Source organism: Podarcis gaigeae, assembly GCF_964106915.1.
Source record: "Podarcis gaigeae genome assembly, chromosome: 3".
Taxonomy (NCBI): Eukaryota; Metazoa; Chordata; class Lepidosauria; order Squamata; family Lacertidae; genus Podarcis; species Podarcis gaigeae.
The window spans coordinates 96659170-96678333 of NC_139680.1; the positions used below are offsets into that span (position 1 = coordinate 96659170).

At 46.1% G+C, this 19164-nt stretch overlaps 1 protein-coding gene across 2 annotated transcripts in view; it reads right to left on the reverse strand.

Moving 5' to 3' along the window:
* VASH2 (vasohibin 2) overlaps positions 1-18740 on the reverse strand; it is a 39559-nt gene extending 20819 nt beyond the window's left edge. Inside the window, exons 1-5 of one of the 2 annotated variants that reach the window (XM_083733695.1) lie at positions 18557-18740; positions 17205-17667; positions 9849-9937; positions 7291-7347; positions 837-911 (exon numbers count right to left, since the gene is read on the reverse strand). In XM_083733695.1, coding sequence (XP_083589821.1) covers positions 837-911; positions 7291-7347; positions 9849-9937; positions 17205-17474 — 491 coding nt within the window. In that variant the 5' untranslated portion in view covers positions 17475-17667; positions 18557-18740. The remainder of the gene's footprint in view (positions 1-836; positions 912-7290; positions 7348-9848; positions 9938-17204; positions 17668-18556) is intronic. The other variant, XM_083733694.1, reaches the window with a different exon arrangement.
* Positions 18741-19164: the final 424 nt, after the last annotated feature.

Here is a 19164-nt window from a genome sequence, read left to right on the forward strand (position 1 = left end):
GCCCCCTCAGGGATGTTGTGACACCAAGCCAGGATGGAGACGTGTGAGACTTCAGCCTTGGTGGAGGTCAACCTACATAACTCCTAGGTATGATTCTGGCACTGAGTGGTGGATTTATCTGGCGGTTCCCTCATTGCGAGAAGTGAGGCTACAGGGAACCAGACAGAGGGCCTTCTCAGTAGTGGCGCCCGCCCTGTGGAACGCCCTCCCATCAGATGTCAAAGAGATAAACAACTACCTGACATTCAGAAGACATCTTGAGGCAGCCCTGTTCAGGGAAGTTTTTAATATTTAACACTGTACTGTTTTTAACACTTGATTGGGAGCCGCCCAGAGGGGTCGGGTATAAATAATAAATAAAAAACTCAGCCAGATGGGCGGGGTATAAATAATAAAATTATTATTATTAATTATTATTATATTGGACCATGCCATATTTTTGGGAAAAATATTTGTGACAAAGTGACTGATGTGAAAAACCTGAGTTCTCCATCACAATTTCTTGCTTTATTTTAAAATGAACCCTTTGCTCCTAGGTAATCTAAGTAAACTAGGCCAATGGAGATGTTTCAAAGCATATTGAAAAGGAGTCAAGCTTCCAACAATCCTCTGCCTCACAGATGTGTAGCCCAGATGTTGTTGGACTTCAGTTCCCATCAGCCCCATAGTTAGCTGTAATCCAGCAACATCTGGAAGGAAGCAGGTTCCCCAAACCAGCTCTGTTTTAACTCACCTTTGGCCGGTGCTCCAAGAAATGTAGGTTACCATTATATTATTATTAATAATAATAACAACAACAACAGATACGAGCAAAGAACTTGTAGATAAAAGGATACATCCCCAGGATAACTGCTTCAAGGCATTTGATAGGTAAAGATTCCCTGGTCATTTCTTTTGCCGATTCCATTAACCTACGAAAGCAGAGGAGGAAAAGAAAACAAATCATTTATACAAATGCTGGACCAAGAATCATTGTGCCTGAAATCCACGGCCATGTACTATAGTCACTCAGAGAAAGCAACTGATGTTTTCACACCGGGAAGCTGCACACAGACATTTTATTTCAGAAGAAAACAATGTTAAGAGCTGATTGATCTGGCACTGATGACTTCATGACTAAACAAACCTAACTGAGTTGTGGAGGAGTCTTGTGGAGCGGGCAGCCTGTTTTATACTGCTTTATTAATCCTCATCATAACTTAGTTCCACATAAGTAACTGGAGTTGTGAAACTGACCATATTGGCTTGCCAGGGGAAGGATGGCAGCTCAGTGGCAGAGCATCGCTTTGAGTTCAGAATGCCCCAGTTTCAGTCCCCAACATCTCCAAACAGGGCTGGGAGAGAACCCTGTCTGAAACCCTGCAAGCCAGGGGTGAAGAACCCCCAGGTCTGTGGGCCAAATGTGGCCCTCCAATCCTCTCTTTTTGGCCCTCTGAACTCTCCCACGGCAAGCCCCCTCACCGGCGCTGCTTTGCACCCAGAGTGCTTTTGCCTGGCTAAGATGTGTCCCTGAATTCTGATGATGCCTCTTGCTTGTCTGGATGAATTAGGTGGGTGATTAGAGGCTAGCCTACTGTGCAAAACTTTAGCCAGTAGTCATTGTGTTATGTACTGAGCTGAATCCTAGAACAATAGGATCCAGAATGCAGCAGTCTAATGGGTGTGCAGAAGCCACCCAATCCAGCTCCAGGTGGAAGTGAATCAGCGACCTGATTGGCCTGCGGGAACAGCCAATCAAGCTTCTGGAGGAAATGAATCCACAAACTGATTGGCCTACAGGAGCAGCCCGGAATTAGCCAATCAGGTGGGGCCCATTGTGTAAATAATGTATAAACAGCAGACGTTTTGGGAAAAGTTTCATTCATCGTTACTACGAGCTGAATAAAGAGCATGAAATTCACACTCAACTCTGACTATATTTCACATTGGCACATTATCTGGCAATCTTCTGTACCTTTCTCAGTGTGGCAAGTGCCTTTTCGCAGGGCAGACCCTTGTAGTCCACAAGAGCCTCACACTGTGCAGCAATAACAAGCTCCATGTCCTCAAACCAGTTGGGGATCTGTTGCTCTTTTTGGCCAAAGGAGGGCATAGCTGTGTTGCAAGGTTTACATTTGCACTCCTTGCTCTGTCCAGGCTGCCCAGAAAGTCTTGTAGACCTTGGGCTGCAAAAAACATTCAGGTGTAGACAGTATCCTATGTTTCACCCCTTTCTGGTGTAGTCAGTTTCATTCCTAATAGAAACTTTCTCCTGAGTGTTTGTTTGTTAAAGTAGCACACCAGAACTCCTGCGGATAAACAAATTTCAGACACAATAAAAGTTAGAACAATTCCCAAAGTGTTCCAGTTGCTGCATTAGAAGGGCTTTTCCCAGCAAGGTTCTTATACTCATATGTTAATTATAGCCCTGCAGTTCTGACTTGACGTCTCTGTGGGTTGCCTGCTGAACCTTGTCTGCTTCCAGATGGGCAGTTTCCTAGCGCTCATAAACATTGCTCTTTCACTGCAAGCTGAATTGCAATTGACTTTCTCCACATTGCCCTTCTGGCGTATGTTCATCCCGCTGGTTTCCATTCACACCAGTGGCTGTAGCATAGTTGCTGTAGCGCAGGAAAGAACATTCCCATTCACCTGAGTGCCACTTTCCAGGCATAAAATAGCAATTCCCTCTTTTCATAGCATCATAGAACTGTAAAGTTGGAAAGCACCCTGAGGGTCACCCCCTGCAATGCAGGAATCTCAGCTAAAGCATCCATGACAGATGGCCATCCAACCTCTCCTTCAAAACCTCCAACAAATGAGTCTTCCGTTGCCAAACAGGGCTTACTGTCAGAAAGTTCTTCCTGAGGTTTAGCCAGAATCTCCTTTCTTCTAACTTCAAGCCATTGATTTGGGTCCTCCCTCCAGAGCAGTAGAAAACAAGCTTGCTCCATTTTCCAGGTGACAGCCCTTTAGATCATGGGTAGGCAAATTAAGGCCCGGGGGCCAGATCCAGCCCAATCACCTTCTCAATCCGGCCTGCAGACGGTCCGGGAATCAGTGTGTATTTACATGAGTAGACCGTGTCCTTTTATTTAAAATGCATCTCTGGGTTATTTGTGGGGCATAGGAATTCATTCATTTTTTTTCCCTTCAAAATATAATCCGGCTACCCCAGAAGGCCTGAGGGGCAGTGGACCGGCCCCCTGCTGAAAAGGTTTGCTGATCCCTGCCTTTAGATATTTGAAGAGGCCTGTCATAGCTGCTCTCAGTTTCCTCTTTACCAGGCTAAACATACCCAATTCCCTCAACCATTCCTCATAAGGCACGCTTTAGGCATATAAGGTAAAGGGTAAAGGGACCCCTGACCATTAGGTCCAGTCGTGACCGACTCTGGGGTTGCAGCGCTCATCTCGCTTTATTGGCCGAGGGAACCGGCATACAGCTTCTGGGTCATGTGGCCAGCATGACTAAGCCACTTCTGGTGAAACAGAGCAGCGCACGGAAACGCCGTTTACCTTGCCGCCAGAGTGGTACCTATTTATCTACTTGCACTTTGACGTGCTTTCGAACTGCTAGGTTGGCAGGAGCAGGGAGCGAGCAACGGGAGCTCACCCCGTCGCGGGGATTCGAACCGCTGACCTTCTGATCTGCAAGTCCTAGGCTCTGTGGTTTAACCCACAGCGCCACCCGTGGCGTATAGCAAGCCCTATACTAACAAAAGTCATGGGAGTAAACAACTGAGTCCCCATACAGGACATCTCAGAAAAGCGCCCTGTAAAAGTAGATGGGTGGAGTTGGAGAATAAGCCTTCTTTTAGTTATCACACTAGCCCAGTCTAGACAGCAATGTCTTTTTTTGTTCACAGAAGCTTCAGATGTGACGAGGATGCATGAGGAACAGGAAGCACAAGTACCTGCCCATGTGCTTCTCCAGTTCACTCAAAAAAAGGCATGTCGGCATCTCCCCTGCAGGGAGACAGAGAAACAACTCTCCCCCCCCCGCCCCCCACATCCCATCTGTCATCACAGCCAAAGCTGCTTACAGACACAGCTTCAGCGTTTTTCAAGGTCCCCATTCTGAGCATTGCCATAGGCACTGGCTCACCACGTTCACAACAATTCCTATTCATAGATCAGGGATCACACTATGGAAACGCAGCAGCTAAAACACAGACAAGCAGCCTGCTGTGCTGGGAGGAGCTGGCACAAACAGGCCCCCCAAGTAACACTGAACAATATGTCTCCTACAATTGTCTTCCAGCCAGTCCCGTCTGAGACTAATCAAAATAAGTGGTGGACCCTGCAGAGCTGAGACATCTGCACTGCTGTGTCTTATGGAATGTTCCACCATATAAACAAAATTATTTATTATTATTATTATTACTACTATTATTTGCATTTATTATTTATTTAGCTATTAAATTTGTGTACCACCCTTCATATCTGAAGATCACAGGGAGGTTCGCAACTTAAAAATACAAAATAAGAACACAAAATACATAAGACAAAAACAAGGACAAAACAAACCGCCGCTGCTGCCACCACAATCACATTTAAAAGGCCACTGAATGTTCATTGTAGTCCAACTACATCTGCAGAGACACAGTTTCCCAGTCTCTGTGGTTCTATTTTATATTATACAGTTTTACTATATATTAGTTTGGTGCCCAGGTAGTCCTTTGATCTAACTCAGCTTAGTAGAAATACTATGTACTTAGTAGAAATACTATGAGAGGTGGAAGTTTAAAGCTCTTCTATTACACCAGTTGGGAGGAAGTAGAGGCTAGTTGTCAATCAGCTTCCTGACTGGGTAAAGACACACGAAGAAGGATAAATAATAGTTGACCTTCTGGATCTCCACAGGAAGCTTCAGAGCCCCCTGCCTTGAGAACTTCTGACACCAGGCTCAGAAGCAGCAGGCCATGTGCATGCAAAGCCATGTGCAGCAGTCTCCTTGCTAGCTGGGGAAAATGAGCGCGTCTTGGCAGCTTTTCAATACAGGGTTTTACAAGATGGTAATTATTATCCCCGCTTCCTGAAGCCATCAGGGTGGGCAGAATATTAATGGTTTCAGTGCCTGACAGTCTTCACCAGCTGAGCAGAGCAAACGCAAGCAGCAACTCATCCTCCTCTTATTGTCGAAATACCAAAGTCATGTTTTAACGTAGGCACCATTTCCAATGCAAGACCTCACTTATCTGGATCCTCCGCTCACCATCATACTGAAGGCAGATATTTAAAATCCAAGACGCCGGGCATTTTGCTAGCTTAATTTAAGTAGACACACATTGTCTGTCAGGTCACACAATACTTGCACAATTATTGATTGACTGATGGATTGATTGATTTTATTTACTTAATTTATATCTCACCCTTCCTCCCAAAAAAAAAACCCCAGGGGGGCATGAAGATCCACAATTTAAAAAGCAAAAGCAAAACCATTCTAAAAAATGGTTAAACAGTTTTATATGGTATGATATAATACCCTGCTGCCACACTTTTGGGTTGTCAGTAATGAAAAGATATATATTTTTAAGTTAAAAACTTCTAAAAGCAATTGCAGTTAGAAACATATCAAAGCAATTAGTTTAAAAAGTTGTAAAAGCAATTAAAAGCATTATTCCATCCAGTGATCTGGGGTTGTTACTCAAGCCAGCAGAACAAAAGCTTGCCACTCGTTACACAAGGAAGACTGTTCTGCCCCATTGTGGGATCATTGACCCAGCAACAGAGCCAGTGTGGTGTCGTGGTTAAGAGCGGTAGTCTCGTAATCCTGGTGAACCGGGTTCGCGTCTCCGCTCCTCCACATGCAGCTGCTGGGTGACCTTGGGCCAGTCACACTTCCTTGAAGTCTCTCAGCCCCACTCACCTCACAGAGTGTTTGTTGTGGGGGAGGAAGGGAAAGGAGAATGTTAGTCGCTTTGAGACTCCTTAAAGGGAGTGAAAGGCGGGATATCAAATCCAAACTCTTCTTCTCTTCTTCTGCATTCTAAGGCCAAAAAACAGCGGCACTGTGGAAGGGAAATACAGGGGGAGTGCAGCTCTCGACTTTTTTCAAGATAGGAGCAGTGATGTCATTGTCCAGTGCACCAGGGTAAATGATGGATCCTTCTTGCTCTTTCAAATGAATGGGGCCTCCAAGATTATTTGTGACAGGTTAGTATAAAGGAGGCTAGAGAAAGAGAAAAATAATCAAGGAAAGGCTGGATTCTTCTTTCTGTTCCTTGATGAGGCTCCCGTTCCTACTTCTCCCTAGCGGTTTAAATGGTAACCCTTCTTTGAAAGATGGTTTGCATTTCCAATCAAAAGCTAAAGAGGTTGCAATTCAGCAGATAGGGATCTTTTGTTTAAACCTTGTCTTGATGTGTTTTTCAAGATAAGCCTAGGGGTTGTAGTTACAGCGAACTATTACGCAGAGTAGACCTAGTGAAATTAACAGACCTAAGTAAGTCACGTTGAATGCAATCCTAGGCAAGTTCGTTGGAGCTTACTCCTAGGAATCCCTGCATATGATGGCATGGCATGCTGATCTAACAAACTAGGTATTATGCCAGGCATTCTCAACCTCGGCCCTCCAGATGTTTTGAGACTTACGTTTGCTTCAGGTTGCGTGTTTTCAGGTTGTGTCCTGCAGCGACCCGGAAGCACCAGAAAGGGTTACTTCTGGGTTTCGACGCTGGCGCAGGCGCGCAAAACGACATCATGCGCATGCGCAGAAGCGGCGAGTCGCACATGCGCAGACGTGCAGAAGTGGGAAGCGTTCTTTTCAGGTTGCGAACAGGCCTCCGGAACAGATCCCGTTTGCAACCAGAGGTACCACTGTACACCACTAGTCATAACCGACATCTGTCTGCTGCAGCGTATGAGCCATACAATGCAGTCTTTGGCGCAATTCACACAATGACTTATCACATAGTGTTGGCCCACGATGAAGCAACTACAAGCTGGCATTTTTTGGCTAGGCAACTGGCCTTGTTGCTGGTACAGACCTGAGCTAAGATTGTAACTTTCCACTTCCGGGCTCTGTTCACGTGGCCAAAGTTTCTGAGTTGCTGGAAACAGTTGTTGGAGAGGAGAGGGCTCTTGGGCTTGCAGGTTTCCTATAGGAATCTGGCTGGCCATTGTGAGAACAGCATGCTGGACTAGATGGGCCATTGGCTTGGTCCAACAGGCTCATCTTATGTCGAGCATTCGATCCTGTTTTATCCATGCAGACAAGTTACCCCACCTTAGGAGCTCTCTTTAAAAATAAAATAACCCAAGCCCACCAGAGCATCCGGCATCCCCAATGAGTCCAATTGATACTTACCCACTTAGAGGTCTTGATTTCCTAATTTCAAAAAATTGAGTCCCTGTGTGATTGTATCTGGGTTTTATTGGCTAAGGCAAAGTAACTGCATAACAGGGAAGAGAAATCAATTGGTTTGAGCAAGTGATATGACCATCATCACTCCTACCACCTATTAAAAGTTATTACCTCCAATTTAATCACAGATTTAAAAACATACACAATGGAGATGTATTTGACAATGAATGTGGGGCTACCTTTGAAGGTGACTCAGAGACTGCTATTAATCCAGAACGCAGTTGCTAGACTGGTGACTGGGAGCAGCTGCTGGGACCATATAACACCAGTCTTAAGAGATCTACACTGGCTCCTGTTATGTTTCTGAGCACAATTCAAAGTATTGGTGCTGACCTTTAAAGCCCTAAACAGCCTCAGCCCTATATACCTGAAGGAGCGTCTCCATCTTCATTCTTCATTCTTCAACTCTAACCTCTGGTTCCCTCGCTGTGGCCAACACAGTGGTTTATTTTTGGCAGTGTTTTAAATCACTTTCTGACTCAGCTTAATAGCCAGACACAAGATGGCCACTTAATAGCCCAATGGGAACATCTGTTTCCAGCATGGAGAGCTGAACTGTAATGGAGTGATGTGTCAAAAAGAAAGCAAAGCATCAGGTTAATTTGCTGTTTTAGATGCGTGGGAAACTGGAGAACCGGCTCTGCTTTAGAGTGGGTTTTTTCGTAAGGCAGATCCTCAGGAGGTTTAGAATGGTCCATTTTTTAAAAGCTGGTTGGGTTTGTTGCAATGTCAAACAAAGTTCACTCAGATTTCAAGACATCCTTAATGCTTTGTATACTTAAAGCACACTTCTCCCCCTCCAATCCATATACCACTCCAATATGCTAGTCTGAATTGCAGGTGATTATCTGGGGAGGTGATTATCTGTAGCTCAGGGGTAGAGCACCTGCCTTGCATGCAGATCCCCAGCATCTCCAGGTAGAGCTGAGAAAGATGCCCTGCCAGTCAGGGTAGGCAATACTGAGATAGACTGGGCACATCCACACTGTACATTTGAAGCACATGGCTTCCCCCAAAGAATCCTGGGAACTGTAGTTTTCTTCTCACTCAGTTGCAATTTGCCACACCCTTAACAAACTACAGAGCCATGGTGTGTAAATGTATGGTGTGGGTTTCTCTTTTTTTAAAAAAAAAAAATTATTCATTTTTCAAACATTTTTGTACAATCTACTCATACTTTATCACACAGTCATCAATTTTTGACTTCCCTCAATTTCTCTGCCAATCTTTCGTTAAAGTTTCTATTGTTAACGCATTTCTAAAGTTACTATTGCCTTTAGCCATTCCTCTACCTTTCACTTACTTTTTTACAATATTTCTTAATTTTTCACAGAGACTCTTCAAAACCAACAAGCGTTGTCTGTACATCACATATGCCTTTCAGATACTTTGTAAATCTCCCCCAGTCCTCAATAAACTTTTGGTCTTTCTGATAACGAATCTTCCCAGTCAGTTTATCCAATTCTGCGTATTCAGTCAGTTTCATTCTCCATTCTGGTGTGGGTTTCTCCTTAGGTGAAAACTCAGCTTCCTTCTTACAGGACTCCAGTTTGCTAAACCGTATAATTTCCTCTCTTTCCAGGCTGTGAACTGCTCATGGCACTGCTCATGTACACGAGGATAGCACCAGTAGGCTTGGGGAAAACCCAAAATTTGCAAAACAGCACCTAAGAGAGGAGGGAACCCAAGAAGCAGCTCAAGGAGTACTGAGCATGCTCAGTAGTCACAGAATACAGTGGTACCTTGGGTTACAGACGCCTCAGGTTACAGACCCTGCTAACCCAGAAATAATACCTCAGGTTAAGAACTTTGCTTCAGGATGAGAACAGAAATCATGCAGTGGCAACACAGCAGCAGCGGGAGGCCCCATTAGCTAAAGTGGTACCTCAGGTTAAGAACAGTTTCAGGTTAAGAACAGACCTCCAGAACGAATTAAGTTCTTAACCCGAGGTACCACTGTAGAACTGATTTGGGGTGTAGGGGAATGGCAACATTTTGTTGCAGATCTCACTTGTTCCATCTAATGATCTACCCCACCAAGCTCCTAAGGCTTCACAGGCCCCTTCAGCTCAATACAGGCCGCTCTGGCATTTCAAAGGTATGGCCGCCACCTTTCCTTCCTCAGCAGCAATTCATCACCACAAAGACGTGAAAATTCTCTTCCCGATGACCTTGGAAGCGGAGTTCACAAAGGACATTTTCAATCGATTGGATGCTAAATCTCCCTCTTCAATTACATCCTCATCAGTGTCAGCACAAGCTAATTGCATGGCCCTCAAGACCAAGCGAAGCAGGCCAAAGCTTAGGTAGCCTCACAAATCTTCCCTAATGCCGGGGAAAGGCAGCAAAGAGAATTTTACCCCTCCTTCGCTTTCCATTCTCATGTCACATTTTACCCTTTTCCCTCCCTCCCTCCATGCATTCACTCAATAGCTCCATGGAAAAGCTTAACATTGCAGTTTTGGGTCTCCAAAACATATTTATATATTAAAAAAGGATACTGCAGCATCTTCATGTAATTCTGTATTGCCTGAAGCCACTCAGGGATGGTCATGGAAGCCCTGTAGCTTGGCAAGGATGGCATTGAAGGCTGTGAACGAGGAGAGAGAGAACTGTTGAGAGGTTGTTGCTTATTCAAGCAGGAAGGGGGCAGAGCTGAAATCACCTCAGGATGACAGTGTTCTGCTCACACCAGAGGTCCGGTTATGGGGTGACTCAAGCCCTGGATCTTTTGTACAGTGGCCCCACATCTCTTGACTCTTCGCTTACCTGCTTTTTACCATTATTTGTTTTTTTAAAATATATTTATATGGATAGGTATATGCAAGTACATTGTAAATGCCAGTACTGACATGGAAACAAGCACACAATAATTGCAGAGTTTAGACAGGGTACATCAAATTGCAAGTAAACTTTAAATAACAATGATTTGTATAATCCAGAATATTGTCCAATAACCATGGACAAAAAATTAAAAGGGGGGGGCAAAGAAAAAGAAACCAGCATACTTAATAAAGTTAATAGGGGGGAGGTATTGGTTGGGCCCTTTGATTTATAAATGTATACATTTATGATATTTTGTTGAAGAAGTATCATATTCATTTGTTCTCATAAAATTGCAAAAGGTGTCTTGTCTAACTAACCATCTCTCTGACTGCTGCTCCAAACTTCTGTAAACATTTTCCGTTCTTCCTCAAATGCTCTCTTTCTTAATTTTTTTTTTTTAAAAAAAGCTTTGCCAACAGGATTACTGGCCTTCATCAATGCCAGGAATACCCCAGCCACCTACTCTCAAATTTGCACCAAGGCACACTTCCATTTATGCAGATACATGGCTCCTGAGCCTCATGTCCCAACTGGCAGCAGCATTGCTGGTTTACTCTAAGGAAGTTTGTGCAGCCTGACCCTATCTAGGCGTCTAGGGCAGGCTTCCTCAACCTCAGCCCTCCAGATGTTTTGAGACTACAATTCCCATCATCCTTGACCACTGGTCCTACTAGCTAGGGATCATGGGAGTTGTAGGCCAAAAAACACCTGGAGGGCCAAGGTTGAGGAAGCCTGGTCTAGGGCCTTGTAGATGTTGCAGGACTCCCACCATCCCCAGTCAATATGTCCAATGGTCACAGATGATACATCAGGAGGGCCACAGATTCTTCATTCCTGGCAAGTGCATAAGTGACAGGAGCCAGCCTGCAATAAATCATATGGAGTAAGCAAAGTTAACTCTTTATTAGAAGCATAGTCTGTCAGGCCTAATGAGCACAGCAATTCTTCTTTGGTAGGTCTTGCCCCTATGAGGCAGTTGTGGAGACTGAGGATACCTACCTTCCTACAGCTGTCAAAGTCTCATCCTCTCCCAGGTCCTTCCCAAGCAATCTGAGACTACGCTGGCATTTCTGCTTCTCTCACTTCATGCCTCTCCTGGTCCTGGGAGACCAGGGAGGGGGAAGCTTGTTGCAGCAGAATGGAGAGATACTCTTGCTTCTTCACCTCCCTGACTCATCTCTGCCTCATGGCTTCCCTCATCCCGCTCTCCTGCTGCAGCTTCCAATTCAGAACTTATCTTTACCTAAGATTCTCCCTTCTCATTGAGGCGTATTACCTCTTCAGCTTCCTCCTCCCAGTTTGCTCCCTCTTCTCCCTCTGAGCACTCATCATCATCCCACCACCAATCCCCAGGTCCAGGGGCCTTCTTCCCTTTGGGGTTCCCCAGCCTCCCACCATTCCTCTCTTTTTCCAGCCAGTTCATGACAATAAGATTGGGCAGTCTTGGGCAGAATCTACACATTCAGTGCTGCAAAGAGCCAACTTCTCCAGGCTCAGTTTGGTCTTCATTCCAGCGTCAGGCCAGCTCTGCCAAATCAAGTAAGTGTTTTCTTAGTTTGGCCTTGCAATGCACAGAAGACAGTTCCCCATCACTCAGCACTACTCCCTGAGCCATACTTTCCCCAGAATATTCACCACAGCTGTTTGCAGCACTGTCAAAGGGAGGTGGTTATGATGCCACATGTCACTCTTCTGTGCCAGCAATTGACAAACAGACATGGACACATGTCTTCAGCAGCCGGACTGCTGGCATATGTGACAGGAACCAGTGACCAGATGCTGAAATGTCTGAAACACAAATAAGCTTCCTTTGCCATGAGAATTTCATGCTTGGTTTGTGAACAACTTTTTAAAGAAGTTTACCATTTAGAGCTGCATAACAGATTTACAAAAGAATGTTGAGCACCCTCTCTTAACAATCTGATGTTGGCAGTCAGGGATTCCAATACTGTCACAGCTCTGGATCGTGCCTATTCCTAAAAATGGGACACCGGTTTACAAAAATGTGAAATATTGCCCCAGTCCTTTGATGCTGCTGTTCTGTTCCCCCAGGGTGCTAGATTTTGTTTAAGGAAGTTGTACGGTAACTTATTTATTTGTGTTTATTGCATTTTGCACCCTGCCTTTTCTACAAGAGGATTAAGGTGATATAGCATAGCTATAGCTCCTCCTGCCCATTTTCCCCTCACAACAACCCTAGGAAATAAGTTAGGCTGAAAGGCAGTGATTGGCCCAGTGAGCTTCATGGCTGAGTCGGGGTTTGAACCCTGGCCTCTCAGGTCCTATTCCAACACTTGTAACCATTACACCACACTGGCTCATTAAGGAAGAGAAGGTCACCTACTAGTCAGAGCAGACCGGGGCAGGGAACCTGGGGCCCTCCATATTTATTTCTGCTGGACTCCAACTCCCATGAGCCCGAGTCAGCAAGGGTGAACAACACCTAGAGGACTACAAGCATGCAACTGAATTCACCAGAGGTGGAGTACTGGATCTTGAAAGTGTAACAGATTGTTTTTTTTCTCCCATCCCCAGTGGGCCAACTGTGCCCACCTGTCAATCACCTGACATCACAATAAATAATCTGATCCGGGATGTGGCAGATTTCCACGCATGATGACGGAAGGGGTTAATTCCTGTTTTGCACTGGAATTGCCTTGCGCAGATGTGCACAGGATATTTAAAAATTAGTTGCCACCCAGGGATCTACTGTAGGATCAGGCAGTCCAGTCAGACCAGGATTTCGGGGTTTTTTGTTTTGTTTTGTTTTTGTATAAAAGAAAAACAAATGGTCAGAGCAACTCTGTGGCACATAACAAAATGTCAACCTGCCCAGACGGGTGACATGCTTGCTCACGACTGCTAAAACACAAGGGAGTTTAATAGGAAAGCCGTCTCAGTGCCCCGCAGTATGTAGCCTTGCAGACATAACAGGTGGCTGGAAGGGCAGCTATCTCTGGAGAGTTTCCATCGCAAGTTGTCTCCATTGCCAGCTGTTTCATCAATCACCAGGCCAGCCGCAAGTCACATGGTGCAGAATTAGAATTCGGAATGGAAAAAGCTGAGGGAAGGAAGCATCTGCCTTGACCGCCTGCAATAGCAACTGGGGCGCTGGGATGCTCATTGAAACCCAAATCCCGATTCCTTCCTGGCCGAGAGGAAATAGCGTGCCTCTGACACGCTAATAAGAAAATCATCACTAATTACAGATTTAATTTGGGTGGCATATGCCAGATTCCCATACGTTGCAATTTAGCACTTACTTTGAATAAGTCCATTCACAAGGATTTCAATTGGGATCTAGCAGCTGATGAATTAAAATGGAGGGATTGGAAAGAGGGTTGCAAACCATCTTGAAAAACAAAAAAAGGAAACCCAGCTCTTTCTTTCAACCCAGTGTTGCTCCTGTGCCTTTAATGCTTTGATTGTCATACATTCATAGCTGGTAATGCTTATCTGCATGATGCTTCACTCAGTGCCCTTCAGGCTGCCATGACAGGTACAGGAGAAAGCCAGGTATGGGTTTTTTTTCTGGTCAGTTGGCAACCCTAATTATCACTCATTTTTCAAAGCAAAAGGGAATGCTGAAATAAATACACAACAGATTCTGGGCAGAATGGCTAAGGGACTATATTTTCATTTTCTTATTTATTTAAGGCATTTATATGTGGCTTTATATTCAGAATGTCTAAGCTGTGTACATAGAATGTTAAAAAAAAAGATCATACAAAGAATAAGATTAAAATTCATTCTAAAAACAGGGGTGGAAACCACTTTAAAATTCCTGCTGCTTTAGGAAAGTCTTTGTCAAGCTCCCCACATTGGGCAAAAAGATTCCTGCACTGGAGGGGGCTGGATAGATGACCCTGGTGGTTCCTTCCAACCCTATGGTTCTATGATTCTAAGTGTCCCAAATTTATCAGGGAGGGGTGCGCATGGCATCTGAGATGTAGGACATTAGTTTTTCTTTGAGGACTAGTAAATATATCCTACTTATTGTTAGAGTTATAATGCAATCATATTATGTAAGCCTGTTGATTTGATGTTAGCTTACAGACTGAAATGGACAGGACTAACTTAAGTCCATTAATTTCAATGTGTCTGTTCTGAGGATAACTTAGTAGGACACAGTCATATACGTTTCCGGGCACAATTCAGAGTGTTGGTACTGACCTTTAAAGCCATAAACGGCCTCGGACCAGTATACCTGAGGGAGCATTTCCACCCCATTGTTCAGCCTGGACACTGAGGTCCAGCTCTGAGGGCCTTCCAGTGCTTCCCTCACTGTGAGAAGTGAGGTTACAGGGAACCAGGCAGAGGGCCTTCTCGGTAGTGGCGCCCGCACTGTGGAACGCCCTCCCATCAAATGTCAAGGAAATAAACAACTATCTGACTTTTAGAAGACATCTGAAGGCAACCCTGTTCAGGGAAGCTTTTAATATTTGATGAGTTATTGTATTTTAATATTTTGCTGGAAGCTGCCCATCTGGCTGGGGAAACTCAGCCAGATGGGTGGGGTATAAATAATAAAAAATTATTTTTTTTATTATTATTATTATTATTATTAGTAATAATAGTAATAGTAATAATAATAATAATAATAATAATAATAATAATAATAATAATAATTCTTTCCACACACAGAGCTATATAAGGGCCCGTTTTATTTCTCCATATGACCAGCCAGCCTCTGTGTCCTGGGATGCAGCTCCTTGGAAAGCTGGCAGTGTAATCCTCTGCATCTTCATGCACAATAGGGCTCACATCTAATTAAATGTGCATAGGATTGCAGCAAATTCAGCCCGTGTGGGTTAGTAGTGTCGAACTAGGACCTAGGAGATCAGGGTTCAAATCCCCACCTTGGGCCCAGTCCCTGCCTCTCAGCCTAACCTACCTCGCAGGCTTGTTCAGGCGATTAAATGAGGAGAGGGAAAACCATGTATGCCACTTTGAGCTCCCGGAAGAAAAAGGTGGGATATAAATGTGATATATAAATAGATAATACCACTTCCCAAATGTTACACGGAGTTCTTAACTAATTATGAAGGAACTCCTGGAGCCCATTTGAATGCCCTTCTCCAAACAACTTAAATTGTTGGGTACGTATAGAGGACCATGCATAGAAGAAGAAGAAGAAGAAGAGTTTGGATTTGATATCCCGCCTTTCACTCCCCTTCAGGAGTCTCAAAGCGGCTAACAACCTCCTTTCCCTTCCTCCCCCACAACAAACACTCTGTGAGGTGAGTGGGGCTGAGAGACTTCACAGAAGTGTGACTGGCCCAAGGTCACCCAGCAGCTGCATGTGGAGGAGCGGAGACGCGAACCCGGTTCCCCAGATTATGTGACTGCCGCTCTTAACCACTACACCACACTGGCTCCCATAGGGTTCAAGACTCCATCTTGAAGTGCAGTCCATCATCCTTAATGTCGCCATGACTGCAAGCAACATCAGGCCTGCCTCTTTGCTCACCAATGGTGCAATTTTGCTTCTCCTTTATATTGAAGGTGTGGGCAGCCTCTGGAGATGACTGTAGCTGAGTAGCAGAGCACATCTGATAGAAAGGGGACCATAACTCATTGGTAGAGTCTATACCTTGCATGCAGAAGATCCCAGATTCAATCTCTAGCATTTCCCGTTCTGGGTGGTAGGAAAGACTCAGATCCTGGAGAGCCACTGCCAGTCAGGGTAGGCAAGACTAGCTAGATGATCTGGCTTAAGCAGCTTCATGTAGTACTTATAAGTGCACAGCACACAGAACAAGCTTGGAGCAGCTGGTCAGAGTGAAGCAATCCAAACTGCCTGGTTTGAGAGTTTCTACAGACTTCTCATTGCATCCCATCAAATCCGGAATTCAACGCAATCCTGAGCCAAGTGTCATTTTTCCTGCCAAACTGCAGCTGTTGTGCCACCTGTGATTTCATTTCATCACAAGAGCTGTTAGCAGAGAGCTGCAAACTTTCACAACTGTTCATGGAGGGAAACGACGAGACCCGACATTTCCAAATGCACAGAAAGCGATTCGTTGCTCAAAATTAAGTGCTTAGCATGGAAATGCCCAGATGACTGTCACTGTTAACCACCTCTAATGTGCAACTACAAGCATTTCCTCCAGGGATGAAAATGGACAGCTGCTGGGCTGCGTTTATAGATGTCTCAAAGGTCTACTAATGCAAGTATAACCAAGGCTGGGAATATTCTACACTACACCACAGTACTGCACGCATGGATACAAATTGGTACAAGCTTCTTCTTTTAAAGCAACTTACTAGTCCTCATGGTACAGGAAAGGCCTGGAAACATGTGGGCACTTAGGCAAAGTCTCAAAGACCAAAGGAGGCTGAGCAAGGCATGCACTGGTCCCTAGGCAAGACTTCAGTGCCCTGTTTAGAGCTGGAGGGTTGTGTCTAATGTTAGACCTACTCAGAGCAGACCCACTGGAACGCATGAGCATGCCTAATGGTAACTGGGGTTTCTTTTTCCCATTTCCATGGCTACCTCACCCAATGCCTGACTTCCTTACAGTTAATCCTTTGCTTGCAAAAGAAAGAGCTACCAACCTTCAATTAGCCTGCGGGATAGCTCAGTCGGTAGAACACAAGACTCTTAAATCCCAGGGTTGTGGGTTCGAGCCCCACGTTGGGCCAAAAAGATGCCTGCAATTCAGGGGGTTGGACTAGATGACCCTTGTGGTCCCTTCCAACTCTTTGAAACCCTCTTTGAAACCTTCCAATTCTTTGAAACCCTCACTGGGGAAAGCAGAAATGATTGTGCAGATGAGTAAATACACCCACGAGCTTGATTCACACACCTGGCCAGAGCAGAGGTGGTTAACCTTTGGCCCACCAGGTGCTGCATGGGACTCCATGTCCCATCATCCCTAACCATCTACCATGCTGGCTGGGGCTGATGGGATTTGGAGTCCAACAACATTAGGAGATCCATAGACTAGCCACCTGTCTGGGCTAGAGAATCTGCAGACCCTTGCCGCAGAATAAGGCCCATGACAAAGGAAGCTGCAGTCATAACTTACTTTTGCAAGGTTGTCAGCATTCCTTATGGTCTCCACCATCTCTTTGCCCGACGGATGCACCTTCGCCACGTGGCCCCACATCCTCTCCCAGGTCTTCCCATCAATAGGGAAGCCACTTTTGTTGACGAGGAAAACCACCCCTCCATCTTTGTCTTCCTCTTCCGAGCCCCCGCTGTTGGCAAGGCCAACCGTCCGGGCGTGCGAGCTCCTCGAACGGCCCCCTTTGTCTCCTTTAGGGTGGCGGGAAGCATTGGAGCTGGACCCTGTCATCGCTGAGCCTTCAAAGGGACGAGAGGTACCTCTCCGGGGTAAAGCGGGAAGAGACGGACAGCTCAGTGTCCCAACCAGGTAGCACTCCCCATCCCCTCTTCCCCCACCCCCCAAGGAATCAGGCTGGCATGAAGTTGCTTGCTAACAGCAGCCAAGCAGATCACCGACGGGTCTCTCCTCTTGCAGGCAGAATCTATTCGGAAATAACAACAGAAGGTGCAAGACAGCACATGTTAGCATCATGGTCTGACAAAACAGCCCGTTTCCCACTAGGAGAACTAGCGAGCGAGATGCATCAGGCAGAGTGTCTCTCGTTGTTCTCAGCCAGAAATGGGAAACAATGGAACAGCAGTAATCAAAGCAGACACTTATCGGATACACCTATGAAACAAAAGAGGAGGACCCTCAGATCCTTCTCTTCCTCAGCACCCCGCTCAGGATCTCTCTCACCGGAGCGCGGCAGAAGGCAAGAGGGATCCAGATCTCCCTCTAAGGACACGCATCTACACATTTATACGCACACCCTGGAATAACCCTCTGGGAACTGCCACACAAAAGAAAGCGGGAGCCTGCTGCTGCAGAGCTTGAATCCCTCTCTTCCCGCATAACATTGTCCCGGGTGATCATAAATCTGTCACCCCCACAGCGAGGCTGGATTCCGCCAGATCTCCCTGCTTGTTGTGTCTGGCTACCCGGCTCCGCGCCTGCATGGAGCCTGACTTGGGGGCGGGGGGCGGCGAGGGTGGCGCACCGCTAAGGCCGTCGGAACGAGGATCCGACCGAGCATCTCGGCGAGCCCCGCCGCCGTTCAGCAGTAGCAGCGGCGCGCTTCGTTCTTCCGGGGCTTGCATGCGGCAAACAGCCTCGGATGGTGCAGGTAGGAAGGCTGGGTGCATGCACGCCTGCAGGCGAGCTGGCACCGGTCTCGGGATCCCGACGTGCGGGGAGGAAAGCGGACCTGTCTGTTGTGACTACTGCAAGCCCTTTTTTAAAAAAAAGCAGGCGGTTCCTCCCTCTCTCGGTCGCCGGGCGACCCCACCCATCCTCGGGCTCCCCTTCCTGCAAAACCCGGCCCGCCTCACCTGCTCCCGCAGCGATTCATTGCACCGGAGCCTCTCCCGGCGGCTGCGGCTGATGCTGCCTCTGCAGCTGCCTCGGCCGCCCCGGCCTCAGCCCATGTTCCATGATCAAGTGTTACTCTCTGACATGGAACCATGTTACCCGGCAGCCGCCGACGTTCCGAGCGCCCCCATTGGGCGCCGCAACAAAGAAGGGCGGGCCTCGCGGACCCGGGCAGCGGCGCGAGGAAGGCTGCCCGGGCTCCGATTGGCTGCCGCGTTCGGCGCCGAGCTAGGCCAGCCCGGGAAACCTGATCGCTCGTGCTGCGAGTCAGGCCTTGGTGTCATTAAAAATATATATTAAGCGGGTTTTCCCAGCAGCGCCCCATTCAAAGTGGGTGTAAGGGTCTATAAAATTTTAATCTGCTTTAATAGTTTAACTAAAAAGAAATTTGAAATTTTTTTTAGTGCTTTCAGGAAGGGTTATGATTTTCCATTTTTATCTTTTGTAAACCGCTTTGGTCCTTTGTTTTTTAAACAAGCAGTGTATAAATTTGATGAAACGAATCCACTAAAGGAAAGGGCTGGCGGCGGCGTGTCTTCTTGATTCGCTGCTGCGTATTCATAGCGAT